Source organism: Silene latifolia, chromosome Y (genome assembly GCF_048544455.1).
Source record: "Silene latifolia isolate original U9 population chromosome Y, ASM4854445v1, whole genome shotgun sequence".
In the NCBI taxonomy this organism is placed as follows: Eukaryota; Viridiplantae; Streptophyta; class Magnoliopsida; order Caryophyllales; family Caryophyllaceae; genus Silene; species Silene latifolia.
In genome coordinates, this window is record NC_133538.1 from 198655702 (window position 1) to 198680991 (window position 25290).

General features: G+C 41.0%; 1 protein-coding gene and 1 pseudogene across 1 annotated transcript; one reads left to right on the forward strand and one right to left on the reverse strand.

Moving 5' to 3' along the window:
• Window positions 1–13347: 13347 nt before the first annotated feature.
• On the reverse strand, window positions 13348–15930 carry LOC141629792 (uncharacterized). Its single transcript, XM_074442737.1, has 3 exons — window positions 14989–15930; window positions 13552–13581; window positions 13348–13413 (listed from the first exon to the last, which is right to left on the reverse strand). The coding sequence occupies exons 1-3, from the start codon at window positions 15928–15930 to the stop codon at window positions 13348–13350; spliced, it is 1038 nt and encodes a 345-aa protein (XP_074298838.1).
• A 5013-nt stretch (window positions 15931–20943) lies between these two features.
• On the forward strand, window positions 20944–23609 carry LOC141627037 (ankyrin repeat-containing protein At5g02620-like; annotated as a pseudogene).
• The last annotated feature ends 1681 nt before the right edge of the window (window positions 23610–25290 follow it).

A 25290-nucleotide genomic window follows, 5' to 3' on the forward strand; every position in this document is an offset into this window, starting at 1 on the left:
TTACAACAGGAGGGTGATCCGATGAGCACCAACAACGTCGGCATGGTCGAAGGAGCCCAGACCGAGGAAGTGGAAATTGACCCAGGGCGCACCGTAATCGCTTCGGTGTCGGCCGGAGCAAAATTCGAGCCGATCTCCTAGACCTGCCGAGGAAGAACAAAGACGTCTTCGCGTACTCGGCCCGCCGAGATGCCGGGCGTGAGCGGGAGGTGATCGTTCACAAGGTGAACGTACTCTCCACCTGGCCTTGTCAAGCAGAAGATGAGGAACTCCTCGGCCGAAAAGGATGAGGCCATCAAGGCCGAGGTAGACAAACTATTAGAGGCGGGCTTTATCATGCCTTGTACTTACCCTGAGTGGCTAGCAAACGTTATAATGGTAAAGAAGTCATCAGGGGGGTGGAGGATGTGTGTTGATTTTACAAATCTTAATAAAGCATGCCCTAAAGATTGCTATCCCTTGCCTCGAATAGATAGTTTAATTGACGCAACGGCAGCTACACTATCTTTGAGCACTGCTAGACGCCTTCTCGGGATACCATCGGTATTCATGGCCGAGGAAGACATGCCTAAGTGCGCATTCATCACCATACACGGCACATACATGTATAAAATGATGCCGTTCGGTTTGAAAAACGCTGGCGCAACTTACACTAGGCTGGTGGATAAAGTGTTTCAAGATCAAAAAGGGCCAAACATCGAGGCTTACGTCGACGATGCTATTGTAAAAAGCAAGTCTGACAGCGAGCACTTGGCCGATTTGAGCGAAACATTTTGTTCACTAAGGAAATATAAGATGAAGCTTAACCCAATGAAATGCAACTTCGGTGTCCGGGCCGGCAAGTTCCTCGACGTACTTGTCAGCGCCAGGGGAATTTATGCCAATCCAGAGAAGATCAAAGCAATATTAGACCTGCCGGAGCCGAGGAATCGAAAAGAGGTTATGATGCTGACCGGGAGGATGGCGGCTCTCGCCCACTTCATCTCTCGGTCGGCCGACAAGAGCACCCCATTCTTTAAAGTGTTGAAGGGGAATAAAGACTTTTGCTGGGGGGAGGAACAGAGTGCGGCTTTCAAACAACTGAAAGCCCACCTACTAACTCTCCCGACCCTGTCTAGGCCGACGTTGGGGGAGACGCTATATCTATACTTAGCAGTTACCTCGGCCACGGTCAGTGCCGTAATCGTCAGAGAAGAAAACAAGCAGCAACACCCAATCTACTTTATCAACCATATACTGCTGCCCGCCGAAAGAAATTACCCACTGATTGAAAAAGCGGCCTTCGCCGTCGTCGTTGCCGCAAGGAAGTTAAAACCCTACTTCGACGCACATCCCGTGACGGTCTTAACCGACCAGCCATTGGAAAAAGCATTGGAAAAATTCGAAAAATCTGGCCGACTTATCAAATGGGCAGTGGAGCTATCCGGCTTCGGCATTCAGTACAAGCCGAGGCCTTCGATAAAGGGGCAGGCGCTTGCAGACTTCCTGGCCGAGTGCACTTATCAAGAAGAATCACATCCCGGTGTGTGGGAAGTATACACTGACGGGTCCTCCATGGCAAACAGCTCAGGAGCCGGCATCCTTATCACCAGCCCTAACGGGGACGAGTTTGAGTACGCCTTGAAGTTTACCTTCTCGGCCTCAAACAACGAATATGAATATGAGGCGGTGATAACTGGAGTCGAGTTAGCTAGAGCTGCCGGGGCGGAGCATATTGTGTTGAAGACAGATTCACTCCTAGTGACCAATCAAATCAGAGGAGAGTATGAGGCTCGAGACGACGGGATGGTGAGATACCTGGAAAGGGTCAAAGCTGACACTGCAAAATTGAAATCTTTCCAAATACAATGTGTCCCCATATCTGAGAACAACCGAGCCGACGCTCTCTCAAAACTTGCCAGTTCAAGCATCAAGAATGTCAGTCGAACTGTGCTGGTGGATATCAGGAATGCTAAAAGCATCACTGAGACCGTCGGCATGGTGGGCGACATCGAAGCCGAGACGGCGTGGATGACTCCGATAATGAAATACAAACTAACAAAAGAGTTACCGGAGGACCGCAGTCTCTCTCAGAAGATAAAGAGGAACGCCGCAAGGTACTTGGTGTTCGAAGGAGAACTATACAGAAGGTCTGTGATAAGATCACTTTTGAAATGTGTCGGCCCAGCCGACGCGGAGCTCATACTGACAGAGATTCACGAAGGCATTTGTGGACATCACATGGGGGCAAGAACGCTAGCCCACAAAGCTCTTCGAGCCGGCTACTTCTGGCCTACCATGCTTGAGCATTCCAGAGTTAAGACCAAGAAGTGCAAGAATTGTCAGATGCATGCTCCGGTGATACACGCACCTTCCCGAGACTTGCAACCAGTACTTAGCCCCCTACCATTTGTACAGTGGGGGATGGATTTATTAGGGCCATTTTCGACGGCCTCCGGAGGGAGGAAGTACCTAATCGTCGTCGTTGACTACTTCACCAAATGGGTCGAGGCTGTCGCGGTACCTGCCACGACCACGGCGGCCGTAAGAAAGGTGATTTGGGAGAACGTCATAACTCGATTTGGGTTGCCCCAAGTCATGGTATTTGACCACGGCCGAGAGTTTTGGAGCGACATGATAATGAACTGGTTGGAGGAGCTCGGTATCAAATTTGCATACTCTTCCGTCTGCCACCCTCAGAGCAACGGGCAGGCGGAAGCAGCTAATAAAACAATCCTAAACGGGCTGAAAAAGAAGGTTGAAGATCTAAAGGGAAGGTGGGCTGATGAACTACCCGGCGTCCTGTGGTCCCTTAGAACCACGGAGAAAGAAGCAACGGGGTACAGTCCATTCCACCTTGTCTATGGGTCTGAGGCCGTCCTACCAATTGAAGCAGCGGTGCCGACATTCAGAACGTAAACCTTTGACCCAGTCGAAAATGAGGAAGGCCCGAGAGCCTCCCTAGACCTGGTCGAAGAAAGTCGAGACACGGCACGACTCAACTTGGCAGTATATCAAAACCGAATGAGAAGAGCATACAACCGTAGGGTCCACAAAAGAGACTTAGGAGTAGGAGATCTAGTCCTAAGAAAGTCGGCCGCAACAAATAAAGGAAACATCCATGGTAAAATGACGGCCAACTGGGAAGGACCCTACAAAGTGGTTGAAGAAATGAGGCCGGGGACATACCGGCTGACAGACATGGAGGGTGTTCCTCTAATGAGCCATTGGAACACAGACAACCTAAGGAAATACTTCGTATAGCGGCGGAGGTGTCCGAGACCATTGTGGGCACCTCAATGCTTGATTATACCTTATGAAGAGTGATCCAAGTTTTCCATTTGAAATGCTTGTCCCCTCCGTAGTCGTACCAAGGTAGACGCCGCGGCCAACGCCGGGAAGTCACGAGTAGACGCCACGGCCAAGGCCGGGCAGTCACTACAATGGCAGTTGATACTCGTGAAAGCGACCAACATGCTTAGTAGACGCCAACCGGGCAGTCACTACCAATGCAGTTGATACTCGCGAAAGTGACCAACATGCTTAGGAACGTATAAGTACAGTTGAGAAACGCAAATCTGACCGCCTCGGCCAATCCGGGAGTGGCAGAGGAAGCGATCAATATGTCTACAGATACGAACGCTGTCGAGCCGTAACCTCGATTGCCTCGGCCAAAGCCGGGAGTGACGGGGACACAACGACCGATACGCTAACATGTTCACAACGGCGGTTGGGAAGCGCAAATCTGTTCGCTCCGGCTAAGACCGGGAGTGGAGAAGGAAGCGACCGACATGCCAACATGTTTAAAAACGTTTAAGTACAATTGAGATGCGCCTTCTAACTGCCTCGGCCAAGCCGAAAGTAAAAACGAAAAAGCACTCAATATGTTGAAACGTAAGAAGACAACTTAATGGAGGAAAAATAAACAAACTTTATTGAAAAATGTTTACAGGTGAAGCACAACAAAGTCGACGGCCGTCCCCGTAGGGATAGCCTAAACACAACCTACCAAAGTTTAACAAAAAAAACAAAAGGTACAACAAAAGGTTACAGACATAAGACTTGAAAGCGCCAAAAGGATGGCAGGGAGGAAAGGCTCAATAGTTGGCCCCGACAGTGAAAGCCGTCTCGAAGGGCGGGTGAATCTGGTGACGATCGCCCGTCTCCCTATGCTTGTTTCTGCTCGCCACCGGCACCAGTAGCAGCATCACCATCAGTGGGAGGCCCAGAAGCCGATTTGGCAGCTTCACCGGCCTTTGCCCTCTCAGCTTCCTCCCTGGCCGCCTTCACCTTAGCATCCCAGGCCGCCTTCTCCGCAGCCTCCTCAGCGGCCTTCGCCGCCTTTGCCTTCTCTGCAACCTTTGCCTCCACAGCAGTCGCCTTCTCATCAAGAAGCCGGTCAAAATATTTCCACGGGAAGGAGCTTTCAGGAAGGAGCTCTTTAATTACATCCCTGGTGGCATCTTCGGCCTGGTCCCGGTACTGGGCACACATGTCAGGGATGATGACATTTTTCAGCGTCTCAATGTCCTCCTCCCTCTGGGCAAGGATGGCCTTTGTGTTCTTGTGGTCCTTCGCCTCAGCCGAATGCAAGGTCTTCCACCTCTCCTTCTGCCCAACCACGGTGTTATAGCCGCCCTGAAATTTGTCCTGCTCCTCCCGCAGCTTAGCGGCATCAGCCAATGCAGCCTCAACCTTGGCCCTCTCGGCTAGGACCGCCTTCTCAGCGTCCTCCCTAAGCTTTCGCTTAGTGAGGAAATCATTTTTGGCGGCCTGGAAGTCCTCTTTCGACCTCTCGGCCTCCTTCTTAGAGGCAGCAAGCTCGAGCCTAAGCCGTTCAAGCGCAGGGCGCTTGACCATGACCTTTTCTTGCTCCATAATATGAGCGCCGGCTAGTTCAGTCCACTTCGCCAGCTTCTTGGACAACCTTATGCCTTCCGCCCTAAGTCGGGCGGGGAAGGCTCGGGGATGAGGAGTCGACGGCGGCATTTTTATCGCCCGTCCGCATAGGCCGCTTCTCCATTCTTTGTTGGTGAGAGCGAGCAGTGGCGGCGGCCGATCTACAAAAAACTCAAACAAAGCATCCATGTCAACATTCATTGACATGTCAGAGAGCCTGTCATCAGGAATGCCTAATGAACCTGCTAAATCCGAGCCATAGGTTAGATCCGTACCAGCCTTGGCCTTCTTGGTTGGAGGGCCGGCCGACCCCTTTTCTTTCCGGCATCGGAATAAGTTAGCGGCGAAAGGCGTTGCCTCTTTTCTCTTGTTTGAAGGAGGAGGACCCTCCGCAACGGTGACCTCCTCTTCGACATCAACGACGACCACCTGCTCCTTTTGGGTTACGGGGATTGAAGGTTGAGCTGGAGCTGACGCCGTTGCCGCCATAGACGTTGTCTTTGGTCTCCGGCGCGGCACGTTACCAGCAATCTGCGCTTGAGCCGCCGTCACATCCAATGCCTTCAACTGCTGCTCCATAAGTTCGTGAGGGGCCGGTCTGCGATCACGTGGCCCGGCCTTAGGATGCAGCTCAACAACTCTCCCGTTCTCGTCAAGTCCCAACCTCTTGAGGACGGAGACAGGCAGTTCCGGGCCAAATCGGTCTGCAAAAGAAACGAAGCAGGAGTTAAGAAAAAGAAATAAATCAAGGTTCAAATACATAAACATAAAAGGCAAAGATGGGCCTCATACCGACCCCACTCACCCTCGCTGAGGGCCGGTATGAGGCCGACGTGGCAGAGCAGCTCATCCTGAAGAACGATCTGTGTCGGGGGCATCCATCCCTCCGGCGTGCCATCCTTCTCAGCCTCAAACAGCCTCATTGCCTGCTTTTCGTCCTCATTAAGATAAACCCTGCTGGCATCCATCTTAAGCTTACTCCGGGAGACATATTTGTCATGCTCCCCTTGATTCTCGCACCGCAAATTGACGCGGCTCTGAAAGGACCGGGGCAGCGAGTAGTCCTCCGGAACCTCAACGTATACCCACCGCCCCTTCCAGTCCTTGCAAGATGTCAACTTGGAAACGGTGACATAACCCGCCTCGGTCTGTATACTATACCACCCCGGGCCACCTGGGGTAGTCTGCCGAAGATGATGGAGCCGGCAGAATAGGTTCACCGTTGGGGCCTCCCGTTTAAAAAGGCATAACCATACAAAGCCAATAATCGTCCTGATGGCCAACGGATGCAGTTGGGCCACGGCGACATTCATGGCTTTAATTATGGCAGCAACATATTCATTTAGAGTAAACCGGAGCCCATACTCCAGGTGTCTGATGTATACGCCGATACAACCCTCGGGAGGGCAACAGACGGCCTGACCCTCCTCAGGGATAATTATTTTATACCCCTCGCCGAAGGAGTAATGGTCTTCAAAAAGATCAGAACCGGAGCAACTAGCGAACTTATTCGTCCAGGCACGGTCAGGACTGATCGAGCAGGCATCACCGTGCCACGAAAGAAGCGGCCTCTTTACGACAGAAGGGGTCGCCTCATCATCGTCATCATCAAAACCCTCCAAAAATTACTCATCAATTTCGGGAGAAAGCGGCTTGGGACCCCCAAACCCTATCGGGGTGACAACCAGTGCCTCCTCTTCATCAGGATGCGACGGTTCGCCCCCCGGCGCAGAGGTACTGGGTTGAGCATCCGCAGAAGACATAGCGACAACAAAAACTTTACAATTAAAAGTTGGGAAAATTTGTTTGTTTACCTTGGAAAAAGTGCTACGCCGAGTAACGCTTTGAAGACTAGAGAGAAATTCCTTCGAAAAACTAAGAGAGGGAAAATTTTTTGAGAAAATGAAGTTTGATGGCCAAAAAACGGGGCACACTGCTCTATTTATGAGCAAAGTCCATGAAACGGACCAATCAGGGCAAAGCCCATGAAACGTCAACCAATCAATGCCAAGCCACGTGTCAAGCATGCAACCACGGAATGTCAATCGACATACAGTTACCAAACTTCTTCGCCACGCTCCTTGGTATCTGCTTGCTAACGGCCAGCTGATCAACAAAACAAAGACAACACCGGTCGGGGGCAATCAAAAGTACAAACGGCACTCTCAACCTTGGTCTCGGCCAGCGCCATTTTCTTTTCCACATAGGATGTCCATTACATATCCATGTGGAGGGGGGATATGGTACGGCCTGAACAGAACCAAGCCGAGGAAGAAGAAGCCGGGGAAGAATTTCAACTTGCGCAGAATACGCTCAACACTCATCGAAGGTCCATACCACGGCATAGACTACGCTGGGGGCAAATTGATGGGGCATATTCTGCACCCGCTGACCGAGTCAACATATTGAGCAAGGTCAAAGATATCCACAGCAAGTCAACGTATTAGACAGCCTAACCGACGCAGCCTGCCGGCCTGTCACTTGGGTCTCGGCTAGGCAACTAGCCAGCCGGGAGGCATATCAGCGTACTCACATCCAAGTCCCCTCGGCATGGAGTCAACCCGGGCAGCCCGGGCCGCCATGGGTCCCTCGGCCGAGGGTAGAACGATCTTTCCACCGCTAGCCACTTGGCCACTTGGCACTACGTGACAAAAGGTGAAAGTCTATAAATACTCCTCAATCCTCATTGAGAAAACGATCCACAATTCATCCAAAACTCACTATTAACTGTATAAACTCCCTTATCTCTCTACAACATATTTTGCCAAGTAACACACAACTTAATCTCTTTAAGTTTACTGACTTGAGCGTCGGAGTGAGTACGCTCGGTACCAAGCCGAGCCCTCAGTTTGTTCATCTTAAACAGGAAAGAGCGAAAGGAAGAGTCAAGCAAAGACATCATTCTACAAGCTTACGTGGTCACAAATCCTGCTCCGGAATTACGCACGGAACAAGTATATTTATCATATATATTCTATTTGTATTTTAGAATTATATTGGCATACAAACTTTATTTTATTTCCAAAAATTGAGATACACCATATTTTCTTTATTTTCCACATTGTATAAAAATTTCTCCTAAAATTGCCATATAAAACACACGTATAACATCTCCTATTCCTAATTCAATTTATCTTACATTCCATATCTTATCCTTTTACCATATTAATTTGATCACCTAACATCTCCTATTCGTACTTTAATTCATATCATATTTTGACACTTACCAAAATTTAATTACTACTTGCCTAAACCTAGACCTATGACTAACCTATGCTCTCCTATATTTACCCTCATTGCCGTGTAAAACCAACCCACCCATCCACTTGCTTAACTTGTTCTCTTTTCTAAAGATCTTTTACAATCTTTACCATCATCATCACATTCAAACATCTCCATCACCATGAATTCAAGCCATGCAAAAACTCGTTCCTCTACCCGGAATTAACACCACCGAAACTCCAACAATCCTCCATAATCACAACCACCCAATTACCCTAGTCTCTCTACTTTTCCTTCACCACACCCACAACCGTCTCCTCCTCTGTTTCACGGTCGAGATGATGCGATGTCCGAGGGAAAAAGGCGCCGTCTTTTTAAGGGAAGGAACAAGGTTGTTGTCGATGAGGGGAATGATGTTGATGAACCCTAAGTTGTTATTACGAATGGTGTTTCGAGGACCCTACTTCGAGAAGTCTCGAAAAACGCAACAAGGGAAGGTTTGAACCGAGTCCGATTAACAAAAGATGAGAGTACTCTTGTGTCTCGGGTCTTGCCTTATTCAATCCATGGTGGAAGATACTATCCTAAGTCTTGGCTAACTACTATTCCGGCTCTTAAGTTTTTTATCGATTTTCTTGATTTTCAAGAATGGAGTCATGTTAGTCAATTTTCGGGTCCAATTTATTCTGTGGAGGTTGTCCAATTTTTCGCTACTGTGAAAATTAAGAAGGGAGTGTTGCATGCGACTGTCAATGGTGTAGATGTGACGGACTCTGTTTTGGATTTTTGCTCTGATTTTTCGGTTCCTAATGACGGAATTGTTATAAATCCGAGTCTTGAGTGGTCTAATGTTGTTGGTGAAAAAGAGTTGACTATTAAGTAGTATTTTGAGGAAGTCGGGTCGGATGGTGGAAACATACTTGTCTGTCCTCTCTCGGCAAAAATCAAATTTCTTTTGAATTTCCTTTGGAATACAATTGTGCCGAGAAATGGAGGAAGGGACAAAGTGTCGAGTTATGAGGCGATAATTGTCTATTCGTGGTTGGAAGGTCAAAAGGTTAACTTGGCGAGTCTTATGCTAAACCGTATTGTCCAAACAAGTCTCACGGTTACTAAGGAAAAATTTTGTACAACAATCGATATTCCATATGGGATGTGGGTGTCACGGTTGTTAGAGGTCAAACAAGTTGTGGGACAGGCTAGTTACGGAGTTAGTGCTAAAGATTGCATGTGTGACCGGTTGATTAAGCTCATGGATCTTGGGTTTGATGGACCCGAATTAGTTCTCTTGAAAGATGTTGAGAAGGTTGGTAATGAGTCAGGTTTGGGAGCTATGGGTGCAAAAATGGAAGTTTTATGGGCACTATGATGGAAAAATTCGAGAAACAATCTACTACCTTGGCCACGGTTTTGTCACAAGTTGGGCCATCTCGGTCTTTGGATTCGGGTTTGGATTGTTCTCGGGTTTATGCTTGGATGGATGAGGTGGATAAGAGGTTGTCGGGTTTTGAGAGGGAGTTGAAGGCCATCCGTGGGGAAGTGTTCCCACATGGAGATCGTCTCTCCTTCCTTACTAGTCAAGAAGGTGCGTTGGTGATACACGGGAAGGCTATGGCGGCCGATCAATCGCTCACTTTAGAGGCTACGAAAGCATTGTCATTGAAGGTTCTTAGTTTTGAGCGTAGTTTTCAAGGTCTTACTACTCTTGTGAGGAGCTCGTTTGACCGTCTTGATGCCTTGGAACATCGCGCTTGTCTCGACTATGTGAACCCGTACAGAACCCGTAACATATGACCTTACCTCGCCTTGCCTCATTTAGCACTTAATATTTTTAGTATCTTTTTATTATCTTAGTAGTGTATTTTGCAAACTCTATTCGGCCCATTTTGGCTTGTACTTGTGGATTATGGCCCAAGTACTTCTCTAAACATGTTGTTTATTCGGCCCTTTGGCATTAAACATGTTTTCCTTAAGTTTGTATGTTAATTAAACTTCTAGATGTTTATGTTTATATGTGGTTTATTTGCCTTTTATATCGTTCTTATCTCTTGTCACGTCATATATTATTCTAGTCATTGCATGTTTGTTCTAATCTTTTCGATGATGTCAAGAGGGGGAAAGAACATCTATGGTAAGAATCTACCTAAGCTTGCTCCTGTCAAGACCTATTGTCTCTTAAAGTTACTTTAAGTTTCAATTTCATGTTAATCGTCTTGATCTTACGTTAATCTTTATTATTAAGATGACGGTATTGTATTGAGGGGGAACCTTATACTTAGTCACAATTGTAGGAGACTTGCCATCATCGAAAAGGGGAATTTCTTGAACGATATAGAATATATGTTTATGTTTTGATGATGTCAAGTGTGCTTTATATTTTATATACTCATTGCGCGTAATTGTTTGTTTAAGTCTTTTAGATTAAAAATATTTATTACAAGTAATAAAGAAAAATTGTGATGGAAGTATATCGTGATCAAGCCTCAATTGAAGATCAAGGTATATCGTGATCAAGCCTCAATTAAAGATCAAGATTTTCTAAAAATCATTCAAGTATTATAAGAAGACGAAGTCCGTCTAAAGATTAATCAAGCTTGGATGATGAAGTAGCCTATGCTCGAAGATCTCCTATGAAGATTAGAATAGTATAGGTGATTATCTCGTAATGGAAACTAAGAGTGAATTTCTTGTATTGGTAAAGTTATTGCTTTGCAGCTATAACATTACTAGTAAAAGAACTTAATGTTATAGCTCTTCTACTATAATATTGAGATGCCGAGTTTTTATTACACGACTTGAATTGTTTCAAAATTGTTTTTGAAAAACGTTTTTGTTTATTTTAAATGTTTTAGTAAAAGTATTTATTAAATAAAGCCCGGTTTAGTGCGGAGTTCGGTTATATGTTAAACGTTAGTTAGTAATCGTTTTGGGTCAACTTATGAGTTGGACCATATTACTAATTAGGGTTTTGATATAGCTACTCCTAAAACCTAAATTCTAACCTAATATTAAGCTAGGGTTTACACGAGTCACGAGGCATATGAGCCGTGATATCTCGTGTGACCTAAGGTATATTTTGTAAAGATTTTATTCCTTAGGAATATCTTTACATATCTTTTATATCTTACTTGATATTATTATAAAGATATTCTTGTTATGGAAAATCTTATCATATCTTAGAATTTATGGAAAAGATAATAATAGAATAATTTATATTCTATCTTTTGGAATATTCTTTATTATCTTTAAGGCTTTAAGGAAATAAATAATAGAAGATATGATTTATTTACATATCTCTTATTTCGGCTATTAGGGTTTCGTGAAAACCGACTAGCCTTGCTCTCTCCTCTTCTATAAATACTTTGCTTTTACAACATTTAAATCAGAGACCTTAAGCATAAAATTGATTTAATATTTCAAAGCAAAATCGTGTGTTTCAAGCAAGAAAACCAATTTGCTATTTTCAAAAGGTCGTGTGTTTTAAACTCGTATGTTCATTTGATAGTTATCGTTATAAGATAATAGTGCTCAATAGATTTCTTACTTGTTCATTAACGTGAACCTTTGCAAGAATCATTAGTGCTTTCTTATTAGCGTAAGTTAGTCATTCGAGTATTTAACGGTACTCATTGAGTTACAGTTAGAGTTAGTTGTACGAGTTGGGTTAGTAAATTTGTAATCCGTAGAATGGTACTAAATTTATTAATCGAGAATAGTGGACGTATGTTTCGATTTGTGAAACTGAACCACTTCAGAAACCGTGTGCCTCCTTCTTTTTCGTTTGTTTGTTTACTTCGTTCTTACTTGTTCATTAGTTGGTTAGCTAAAGTTTAATCAATAAACTTTAAATAATCAATTATACTCATACAATCGAAAAAGGTTTAAAAGTTATGAATCCTCAATTCAACACCCCCCCCCCCCCCTTGAGTATTTTGGATCTATAGACTCTTCATCACCCCTCAATACGACGCCCTCAACAAAACCTAGCATCAGTAACATGGAAGGTAGGGTGAAACCTTAAACCCTAAAAACAAGAGGATGAGAATTAAAGCAGATGAAGCTGCGATTGAAAGTGAAGGCGTGAAGTAGGTTAGAGAATTAGCAGCAATATGGAAAGGAGAACCGTAGAATGAAAGGCGGGGAATTAAAGTTAGAATAGAAGGATAAGATTAAGAGGGGGAGATCACCAAAAAAAATGAAACCAAAGAGGAAGAAGAAAGATGGAAAGGGATAGATTCGTGAAATAAACAAAATAAATTTTTAAAAGGTAGTTGATGATAAATCAAAGATATCCACACTAAAACCTTCTATTGATCCAACTTTGGTAACAAGCCTAATCAAAAGTTTCATAAATTTCCATACTCAATGGTAATTGATGATAAATTAGCGATATTCACACCAAATCTAGACCGGTAAAAAGGAATTTGTCTTAATAAAAAAAATGAAGATAAAAAAGACAAACAAATTAGTGGAACATACCATTATATACCAAATCATGCAAGTTCTTCAAACTAAAGAAAAAATTCCAGACCCTTATTCAAGAACTGTAAAATTAAACTGAGATGAATAAACCCTTACCTATTGAATAAAATCATTTCGAATGATCTCCAAAAAAAAGAACCAAAAAAGCAGTTCCAAACCCAGGAGCATCCCAAGGTGCCATACCGAGTAGCTAAGAAACTCTGGATTTACATATCAACATAATAAACAACAACGGCAAACAGTGACAGAAATACGTACTCAACCGAACAAACGATCAAGCTAAATAAAACCATAACCCACGCTAACCTTTTAAAAGATATGACGAGAGTGCAGCAGCGGCCTCAGTCCCAGTATAATACCGACAACTCAAGGCTTAGCAGATAATATCGATAGACCTGGAAAACAACAGTAAATAGTCGTTATAAGAAAGACAACATTAACCAAAACACAAATATACCAACAACCCACTATGGTCTCTCGAGGAGTACAGCTAAATCGACCCTTCAACCCTAAATAAGCATAGCCAACAGCTAAAGTACTTTAAAACAACAATAAATAGCCTGATAAATCGCTCACCTCTTAGGAGCTTAGGAGATTTAAGAGGCTCATTAAATTCACTTTTGTAGACTCAGAAACCCCAAGCAAATAGAACTAACACCGAAAGCAACAAGATTTCTTAGGGGAAAAAAGCGTAAATTAAACAAATCAACAAATTTAGTAATGAACAACCTGCCAATTAAGTGTTAACTAACCTTTCAAAAGCGCTTAAAGCAATTCATCCAGCAAACACTGAATTTGAAGGACAACACAGTAAACAACAAGGGGATTCACCTAAGAATCAACCTAAGATAGATTAAAACAAAATTAGAAAATCAAAACTAAGAAAACTACAAAATTGTTGATGATAAAATCGATATAGGATGAGACTGTCTCACAAAGTAACGGATAAGGAATATGGTAAGGGGATACCTGAGAAGGCGCTGGCTTGTCGAATTGGAGCTGAAAAGGAACCATTTAGGTTGAATCATTGGTTTCAATTGCTATAAAAAGCTGCAAAATTTAGTAAACAAACAGGTTAATAAGTGGAAGGCCGACGGAGAACCAAATCATTCTTTTAAAGGGTAAGGAAATAACGAAAATGCAGTTGCAATCAAAATTGAAATCAAAACCCTAATTTAAAGAAAGGGGAAGAAGTTTTCCCAATAAATGGACAATGAGAAGAAGATTTTAATACCAGAAATGGAGAGTCACCAAATCCAAACCCTAATATACCTAATATAGAATTTTCGAGTGATTTGCATAATTGAAGTAAAGAGAAGAAGTATGTCCTGTTAAAGAGGAGAAGACGGAATGAAATTAGGGTGAGAGAATGAGGGAGGCAGTGAGTGAGCAGCAAGTGAAGAAGGTAAAGTGAGTAGTTAATCACACAAGAATCAACTCACAACTCAGCACAATAATTAGGACCACAATTGATTGCACTCATATCCACCATCACAATCCAACACACTAAACAAAATTTGGCGATTAATCAGACACACTATACAGATAAATCCGCGATTAATCAAACACACTAAACAAAATCATTCCAAACCTCACCCATATACCACGATCAAAGTAATTTTATCTCAATTTCTACGATAATCAAATCAACACCTTAATGACATGACCTAGAACTAAAGAGTAACCTCCAAATTACTACAAGAATTTGCATTTGCTATAATTAGCTCATAATTTCAGACGTATTATTAGAATGTGGATTAGCTGCATTCAGAATCACCATAATCAACCAACAATATCATAGCTTAATGCAACAAGCACACCGCGATCAACAATGGCGGCGAAATCTCAATAACTATGAATTACTCACTCATGATTCCTAAAAGAACTAATCATGCGCATTCAATTAAACTAAAACAGCGATTAATCGAACACACTAAACAAATCATCACCTAAATCAACAAAAAACACTATTAAAAAGGGAAATTACCAGGAGAAGAATCATAACGGAAGAGAAAAACACGGCGATCTGAATAAACCACCAAGACAAAATTCGTGAGTACCTAAAAAACTAATTATTAAACAAGCAATCACTGTGACACCCTACCAATAATGAAAAATCATTGAAGCTTTAAGCCTCAGAAAAAATACAGAAATTCAATTGCAATCGAGATCGAAATCAAAATCCTTTGTAGACAAAATATCAGAAATTAAATTGCAGTTGAAATCGGGATCGAAACACTATTTTTTGAAAACGGAGTTTGCATATTTTCCAGCAAAGGGAGGATGATATATGAAGAAATGAATACCAATATTGTAGAATTTCACAATTCGAAACCCTAATATACATTTTTTTTCCAGCAAAAAGAGGATGATATATGAGAGGATGATATATGGATAAATGAATACCAATATTGCAAACCATTGTTCCACTAGACTCAGCACCTGTCTGCTATATAAGCATTCAAAAAACAGATGCTCTATTGTTTCAGGAGCCTGATCACAGACGCAACATCTGTTGTCAGGACAGCAGCCAAACTGAAACAGTTTGGCTTTGACATTGAGACCTTGGTTCATCACAAGCCATGAAATCAGCTCATGCTTAGGGAAGTTCCATTTATTCCAGACTAGGTGAACCCACTCTTTCTTAGGCTGCTTGGTCCTTAGCCATTCATAACCTTCTCTGATAGAATACCCCTTCATATTAGCAGCCCAGGTATTATGTTGATATCCATTCTTCATTTTTTCCTTAACTTTGCATATACTTTTCCAGGACCAAGTCACACCAGCAGCAGGAGTGTAGGTGTGCCAGTCCTGTTGCTTAAGGTACACCTGGTTTATCCACTTAATCCACAACTTATCAGCTTTATTATAGACCCAAGCTACCAGTTTGCCCACAGCAGCAATGTTATACAATTCTGCCTTCTTTATGCCTAGGCCACCTTCATCTCTTGGTAATGTGACTTTATCCCACGCTACTAATGGGACACGGTGGTAGTCAGAGCTCCCATCCCATAAGTAGTTCCTACAAATGCCCTCAATCCTTCTGATAACCCCTTTGGGGATGATGAACATGCCTGCCCAGTAGGAATGAAGAGTATTAAGCACCGAGTTTATAAGAACTACCCTGCCTGCATAGGATAGTTTTCTGGCACCAATGCTTCTGATTCTATTCACCATTCTCTCCACCAGGGCATTGCATTCCAGCTTGGTCAGTCTGCCAGCCTGTATAGGGACTCCCAAGTACCTGAAAGGCAAGGATCCTTCCACAAAGCCAGTAGCTTGTTGGATGTCATTCTTCAGTTCTGAAGTAACACCATTATAGTACACTTCAGATTTTGTAGTATTCATAGTGAGCCCTGAAGCTTTAGAGAATGAAGAGAAGGCCCTTATCAACAACATAATAGACTGTGAACTCAAAACCCTAATCTAGAAGATCCGTTGCTGTGGAGATAAGATCAGCAGTGAGACAGTGAGTGAGCTGATGAGTAAGACGGTGAGTGAGCCGATGAGAGAGACGATGAGTTAGCTGATGACCCAGATGATGAGAAAGACGATGAGTTAGCTGATGAGTGAGTGGTGTAGAAGAAAGGTGAATGAGTGGTGCAGAAGAAAGGTAAGGGGGAATGGAGAGATAAGATGAATTAGGAATGAAGGGCTAGGATTTGGTAGTAACTATTCATAGCTACAGTAGGTGAAGTTCAAACTTTTATGAGGGTAACTATTCTTAGCTACAGTAGGTGTGAAGTTCAAACTTTTATAAGGGTATGGATTTGAAATAAAAAAAAAAACAACACAAAACCCTAAAAGTTCGCCGCCTCGCCTTTTTCTTTCTTATTCTCATTCTTGAGCACCACCAATTTACTGTCTATAGAACTCATCAAATCTCTTTCTAAGGTAGGTGTTCCTTACTCCTTATTTAACTTAATTTATGTTCAATTTCTATCAATTTTTCTCTCTTTATATACATACATGTGAAAAGTTTTAAATCAACCAAATTAATCGATTTTATCTTGTTTTTTTACAGTTGAAAATTGTTAATTTTATAAACTAGCTAGTGTTTGTTTGATTTAGGGGTAGTTACATAACTGAAAAATTATAGTTACGATTTATTTGTTTCTCAATCATTGTCTTTGGCGTGATTCAGTGGTTTGCTAAATTGATGGTTTTTAGGCATCAAATCTGGCTTTCGGTGACTTTCACTTTACCATTTTTTGTTTTCATTATTTTCAAGCTTAATTTGCTCTTGATTTCAACTTTAATCGAATTTTCAGGAAATGCATTGGATGAGTGTTTGAACCTCTTCAGAGTTGCCAATTTCGTCAATCATCGGCATCAGTTGGTAAGCTTTTTCTTAGTCAGGTTTCTATTTTTTGGGTGTTTGTGATGTGAAGATCAATTATTTCACCCTGTAAAATAAGCTTGTTCTAATTTTATTTTGCTAAAAGTGTGTATGATTTTGACATTTGTAAATGGTTTAACCTTGCTCTGTTGTTTATTGAGATAGTGATTTTCTTCCAATCAAGTCTGAAGATGATACATTGATATTATTCTATTAAGGTGGTATTTTATGATAAATATATTAAAGAGTCTATTATTTCCTAAGTTCATCTCATGCTCAAATATTTCACTGTTCTCTCTATAATACAACATTGCTTAATTGAGCTAACATTGTTCCCCCGCATATACATAGTTACTTACTAATGTGTTCTCCCTTTCTTATTCTCATTTGACATTTAAGATGTCATGGTTCATGTTACTGTGAAAATGTATACTACAAAAGACCTTGTTTTTTGTGCAAATGTTCGGCTATAAGTCCCTTAACACAGTATCAAGGTTATATATTTATTCGTATGGGAGTCGAAACCCCAAAAAATTGGAATGAATTAATAGGTACGAAATGTCAGTTGGTTCATTTGCCTAAGAAGAAATTCGAGCGAGATTAGTTGTAAGATATTTATCCAAAAGACTAGGCCTTGATATATTTGGTTTATGTTACTACTCCCTCCGTCTCATTCATTTGTTTACCTTTTCTATTCTTTGTCGGGGATATGTTAATGAAAGGTAAACAAATGATTGGGACGAAGGGAGTAATTTGTATCCTTAAAACAATCAAAAGTATAGATAGCTTGTTTGATGGTATATTTTGCTAGTGTGGTCTGTGATGTTTTCAATGATTATTTTCCTTCCACATTTTAAATTGTTCAATTAGCTACATGAAACTGAAATTAGTAGAGCATTAGTTGGTAAGCTTGAATGCGTGCAACTTTTTCCATATGAAAGAAGTCAATACTATATGATTTGTAATGTACATGTTAGAGAATGAACTTGACTAAGTTAAAACTATTCTAAGAGTGGTATCCATGTCTGGGTGATGTTCTTGATGCCACAAAGGTATTATGTTGATATGTTTTCAGTGTATTTACAGATTTGACACCCTAGAAAGAGTCATTGGTCACTTGAAATTTTGACATGCAAATAAATCATTGAAAGTCTTGAGTAATAGGCTATTTTTAACCTGTTTGAAAGCTTCCTTGTTGATGACTACTCTTAGTAATTTTCAGTTTGGAGTAACACTACTACAAATCTCCAAATTTGGGGATTTTTGTTGTATTAATTGTTGTTGTTGGATAGTTTTGAAGTCCTTAAATTGACATTTCAGAGATTAATAGGGTGGTCTGGAAATCGTAATTTCAATTTTGTGATTTTACTCTTTGATGATCCGAGATTCTTATTGACAGGTGTGTTAAAGATGTCTTGAACGTATCCATTATTCATGGAGATAGTTTGTATGGCTTACCTGCTGCACACTAAGAGGTAGGTACAGACTACCGATAACTACGAATTTTTTTACACATTGCTTCATTTTTTTCTTCTCGTGCCCACTGCTTCAAGTAATAAACAAGTATACTAGCTTCTTGTTCTATTTATTTTTCTACTTTTTTTAACTTCTCATTTATCAACTTCTTTGATTCACCAAGTTTTGCGACGATAAGGAATAGTTAATATTAATTCTTTTTTCTACCTTTAATAGGTTGGCGAACACATTAGTATATCAGCCATGAGATGAGGGAAACTTCGGATCCGACGGAAAGATGGACTAGATGAACTTCTTATGTCGACTTGTATCTCATTTAATTTGCAAAGCCCCTTTGGGATCTAGTATTTTAGACTGAACACTAATTATACTTGTAATTTCTACAATTGTATTTTGAATGCAAAATTTCAGCATTAATAATGATGGTGATAGTGTTTTCTATGTGATGCGATTTAATTACTTTTAAAAGTATTGTTCATTCTCAAAATTTTTTGGGGAGGCAAAAGGAAAAAATGAACTCCAAACACAAATTGACGTAAACCTACCCTCTAAAAGATTGGGCGTCTGTAAATGAGAATATTTGAGGACACACAAAAGTGTCGGTAATAAACTTGTTGATGCACAAAAGCGTCAAAATTGAACATTTTTGTATTAAATACACTCAAGAAAAATTGATGTTCAAAAGTGTTGAAATTCATCTTTTAACGCCCAAAAACGTCAAGAAGCTTGACACAAAAAAACGTCAATAAATAGTGACGGCCAAAAAATTGACGCTTCAGAAAAGCATCGATAAAAAAATTACCGACGCTTTTATACGTCATAAAATGGCCAAAAAAGCGTCATAAATGTCAGGGATTTGTTGTAAATACTATGCAATAATGTGAACTAGTATAATTTTGTCAATCAAATTATAAATTCAATCACGATGTGTATCAGATTGGGTGTAGTATAAATTATAGTCCATACTCTCAATTATATAAGTCGAATCACATAATATTATTAACGATTTACGAAACAACATAGGACATAAGTATAAGGAAGAAGCTGAAACTAAAATACTCCGTATAACATATGATGGGGCATATTTTGCACCCGCTGACCGAGTCAACACATTGAGCAATGTCAAAGATATCCGCAGCAAGTCAACGACTTAGACAGCCTAACCGACGCAGCCTGTCGGCCTGTCTCTTGTGCCTCGGCTAGGACAACTAGCCAGCCGGGGCACATATCCGCGAACTCATATCCAAGACCCCTCGGCGGCGAATCATCAGGGCCCGCCGGCCTGCCATGGGTCCCTCGGCCGAGGGTACATCAGTCTTTCCACCTGCTAGCCACTTGGCCACTACGTGACAAAAGGTGAAAGTCTATAAATACTCCTCAACCCTCATTGAGGAGAGGATCCACAATTTAACCTAAGAATCACTATTCATCTGGTAATATCTTCCTTATCTCTCTACAATATATACTTCGCCAAGTAACAACTTCTCTCTTTAAGTTCACTGACTTGAGCGTCAGAGTGAGTTCGCTCGGTCCAAAGCCGAGCCCTCAGTTTGTTCATCGTTTCAGGAGACCGCGAGGAGGATTCAATCAAAGACGTCATTCTACAAGCACGGGTGGTAACAAATAACTGCTCTGGAATTACACCCGGAACAACATAATTTGCCATGCACTTGTAGAGTTGTAGCTTAATTTATTTGTCTTAGTTTAATGGTTAAGAAATAAAATGTTGGTTAAAAAATTTCTTACGATATCTATCTCGGAAATTGCAAATAATGCAAATTGGAGGTGGGGAATATAGCGCGAGGTGGAGCAATTTGGATCCTCTCCATTACTTTCTCTCCATTTCCTCTTTAATATACTCATATTCTAATATACTTTCTCTCTCCATTCATTAAAATATTACTTTTATGAAATAATTATAAAAAATAATGGAGGTCTATTTCTTTTCAAGTAATGGAGAGAATCCGGACCGTGTGGAGGGAATTGTCATTGTGATTTGTGAGGCATTACCATTATCAACCAGACATTCAACAGTAGATTGTTTTTGCCTTTACCACCTTATTCTCTTTCACTGTTTCCCTCCCATTTTCTGATTGCAAATCTAACTTAGCTTTTCATTAAAGAATCCTTCTTTTTATTGCTTATATTGTCTTTCATCCTTACATACATTTTTTTATTACATTCTTCTTATTATGCATCCTTATTGTTTTTTATTGCTTACATGTGCATAATTTATATATTACGTCTGTTCAAATCATTTGTTTATCTTTTATATTTCTTGTAATATAAAAACAACAGTTTCAGAAGGCCCTTTCAAATCTTATGCAAAAAAGCTCTTTATGCATTAATCTAGAATGTCTAACTCTTAAATTATTTGGCTATTCTGATTTTTAATGGTTGAGAGTAAAAGTAGCTTTTCCTTAATCTTTAGGTTATCTCTTTTTTTCGTTCTTTTTATTGTGACCCATCACATATTTCTTTCATCTTTTGTCATCTTATGATTTAATTATATTTTTTTTAACATATTGGTAATAATTTAAGAATTTCATGTTTTATGTACTATGGTATGTGCAATGTTATAAAACAACCAAGTTGGTAATTTTATTTTTGTTGAATTTCGCTGCATCAGATGATTTTCTGAGGGTTTCAATTACAAAGACTTGAAATTTAGGAAAGAATATGGATTTGTGAAAGATTAGTGTATGTTTTATGTGAGGTGAGGAACAAAATTTTAGATAAAAATGGAAAACTAAGGGCAGCCGAATGCGCCGCAGAAGAAGATAACAAAGCAATTGACAGGAAAGAGAGATGACACTAAACTTCATGCTGCAGCAAGAGCTGGAAACTTGGATGAGGTGATGCATATATTGAATAATGATGATGAGGAAGAATTGAAGAAATTGCTTGTAAAGCAAAATCAGACAGGGGAAACTGCAGTCTATTCTTCTTCGGAATATGGGCAGGTTGATGTTATTAGGGAGATGATCAATTATTATGATCCTATTGCTGCTAGTATCAAGGCTAAGAATGGTTATGATGCATTCCACATTGCCGCAAAGCAAGGGGATTTGGATATGTTCTTTTATCTATTTGTAGATTAGATTGCTTGTACAAATGTTAATTCCGAAACTAGTATAGGTTGCGCTTGTGGTTTGGTCTCAAACCCACTTGGATGGGTGGGGACATGTTTGACCGACCAATGGGAGGGTGGTAAAAGGAATGAAATGTGCTCAGCTAAAAACATACACCGTAACACAGAAAAGCTGCTTGTAAAATTACGTTGAGAATAATAAAAAAAAAAGTGGAGCTAGTTTAGTGAGTCATTTTGCATTACTCCTCAATATTCGAGAATCAAAGAATAACGAGTCTTTGGCTCCATTAGAAACATCCACCTTACCTCTAACAAAAATTTTGATTTGTGATTTCCTGATGTACTCGTGGTTGAACCTGACATTGTTTTGTTAATGATATGACAGAAACATTGAAAGTTCTGATGGACGTACACCCTGATCTCTCAATGACGTACAACACATCCAACACCATAGCATTGCAGACATATGCGACTCAAGGGCACACCGAGGTGGTGAATTTCCTCTTGGAGTCGGGAAGTGGAGTGGCTACCATTGGTCGAAGTAATGGTAAAACGGCCTTGCACGCTGCTGCAAGGAATGGGCAATGTGGCTGTGGTGAAAGCGCTCTTGGAGAAAGAGCCTGGAATCACTACAAGAACAGACAAGAAGGGCCAGAACGCACTTCACATGGCAGTCAAGGGTCAGAATCTTGAGGTGGTGGAGGAGCTTATTAAGTCAGATCCTTCTATGATCAATATGGTTGATACTAAAAGCAATACAACATTGCATATAGCTTCAAGAAAAGGCAGGGGTCCAGTTAGTTTCATTTTCTGTCAAAATTCTTCTAATACCTTGCATTTCAATTATTTGTGAGGGTAATTTTGATGATTTGCGGTCTGTATGGGGTGGGTATATTGGTGAACGAGAATGAAGTGTTGAATAGTCGCAAGTTTAGCCTTTCATAGAGTATGAACACAAAAATCTGAACTTTTTAATTGAAGGAGATGTGTAGACACCTAGACAATCCCAAATTTCCCGGAATTTTGCTATATATTGATCCCCTTCTGGACCTTTTATTTATATGTCGTATTGGTCTTATCAGCTTTGTCCTGTGAATCTTTGAATACTTCGATAGATCATTACTGGAACTGTCCTGGGGTGCTGTACTGTTGTTGACTGACTTAGTATATGCGTATGTAGTTGTTGTGTTGAGATTGTTAGTCATATGGAATCTGAATCCGATATATTGCCTGCAGATTGTCATGAGATTATTAGCAGAAAAAGGAACAGACACAACCGCGGTGAACAGGGCCGGTGAAACTGCCCTTGACACAGCAGAGAAAATGAATCATCCAAACATTGCAACAATCCTTCGTGAACATGGAGTTCAAAGTGCCAAAGTCATCAAACCCCAAGTTACCAGTACTAATCGCAAGCTTAAGCAGACTGTGAGCGACATAAAACGTGAAGTTGATTACCAGCTAGAACACACCAAACAAACCAGAAAACGGGTATAAGGCATTGCAAAACGGCTCAACAAGATGCATGCCGAGGGACTCAATAACGCAATCAACTCCACAACTGTCGTTGTCGTTCTTATAGCAACCATTGCTTTTGCATCCATCTTCACTGTTCCTGGTCAATATATTGATGACCCTAATAATATTCCACCTGGTAGTTCCGTTGGAGAAGCAAATATTGCTCCAACACCCGCATTTTTTATCTTTTTTGTTTTTAAATTTGACTCAATTGCCCTTTTTATTTCTCTTGTTGTCGTCGTAGTCCAAACCTCGGTGGTAGTAATAGAGAGCAAGGCAAAGAAGCAAATGATGGCGATCATAAACAAGCTAATGTGGCTAGCATGTGTTCTTGTATCGGTGTCGTTTTTGGCATTATCTTTTATTGCAGTAGGAGCCAAGGAGAAATGGCTAGCTATTGGGGTGACCATCATTGGAACTACAATCATGGTTACTACTTTGGGTACAATGTGTTACTGGGTTATTCAACATCGAATGGAGGCTAGAAACCTAAAGAGCCTCAGGAAATCGTCGTTAGATAGCAAATCACGGTCTTATTCGGTTTCTGCCATGTCAGATTCGGAGCTACATGGTGAGAAGTTTAAGAAGATGTATGCAATATGAAGCTATATATATATATAGGGGAGAGATCCCGTGTGAACTGAATTACGGTCCGAACCATACGAACTAGCTAGATACATCTGTAAGTACACTAGATACATTTACCGTAAGGCTAGATACATTTATCATCTGTAAGTACACTAGATACATTTACCAATAAGGCTAGATACATTTATCAATAAATGTATCTAGCCTTACTGGTAAATGTATCTAGACTTATATTAGATGTACCCACCAATAATAACCTTCACCACCACCTTCGCAACCACTACAACCACCACCATTAGCACTACCGCCACCACCACCCACCACTGCTGCTATCATCACCACCAAAACCACCGCCATCTTACCACTACTATCACCACCGCTATCTTACCACCACCATAACCAGCGCAAGCCTTCCGCCACCACACAACCACAATAAATGTACCTAGACATACTTAGAAATGAGACGTTGTCGCTGTACTACTCGTACAGTCGTACCTCCATACATCAATTTCTATCATTCAAACCATCGCGCACCACTACACAATCACGAACAGCCACATTCACCCTCAGTTTCACACCATCGAGCCACCATGACCAGATTGACGCACCTCAACAAGCACAGTGACCACCGAGATTTACACCCTTTTCATATTTTTTTTAAAATATAAATCATAGATCTAAATAAATGAAGAATAATTTCAAAAATATTGTATAAAATAAGTAACTCGCCAGAGAAGGAGACGCGCATGAAAGACGGAATTTGACGGCGGGAGTAGAATGATGTGAGTCGTCTGAGAAAGGAAGTGGTGGCCGGAGGACTGGTGTTTGGGGAAGTGGAAAGACAAGGTATTTAGGCAAAGGAATGATCGGCGTCGGAGAAATAGCAGCGTTAGGTAGTTGCGTCGTGCATTGATGGCGGCGCCGGTGTCGGAGCATCTTTTTCGCGAAGGACAGGCCGCTCTAAAGTGTTACTGGAAGTAAAGTTGGAGATGGGAGAGTGACAGGTTGAGCTATTAGGGCTTGTGTAGGTTTGGGCTTGATTTTAATTATTGGGCTGAGTTAAATCTGAGCCTTATATACGAGTTCGTACAGTTCGCACCGTAAAATAGTTCGCACGAGATCCTGATTTTACACACACACACACACACACATATATGTTGTATTTTTCTAAGGCATAGTAGCTCTAACTACTGATGTTTTCATCACAGCCTAATGTAAATTCTTACTATATTCTTGATGATGATTTGTAAATGGCTGAATCAGATTTTTCTGCAGATTATAAAGAGAAACCTTTTGCGATCAAATTATCAATGCTACTCCTTTAACTTAACTGTTGGAACTATGCCCCAGAGCAATCATTATGAAACGTTTTTGAACGAATTTCATACAGTGTAATTATTAATGGAGATCAATAATTAGATGGCATTTTCTTATTATCTTATTAAGGTGTTAATATGATGATAAATCGTTGATTAAACTGATATACTTGACATCATAATGGAGATTATGATAATGAGAGTCGAGTATTATAGAGTTTAGTCGAAAAGTATTCTTGGTCGTTGGATCATCAGAATGGGACTATGATAATCCGGATAGATCAATATATTGATAACGGTACTCATAAGATGAGTATTAATGGATCTTATTAATTAAGTTATAATATAGATAATGCATATGGAGATATGATTATTGAACG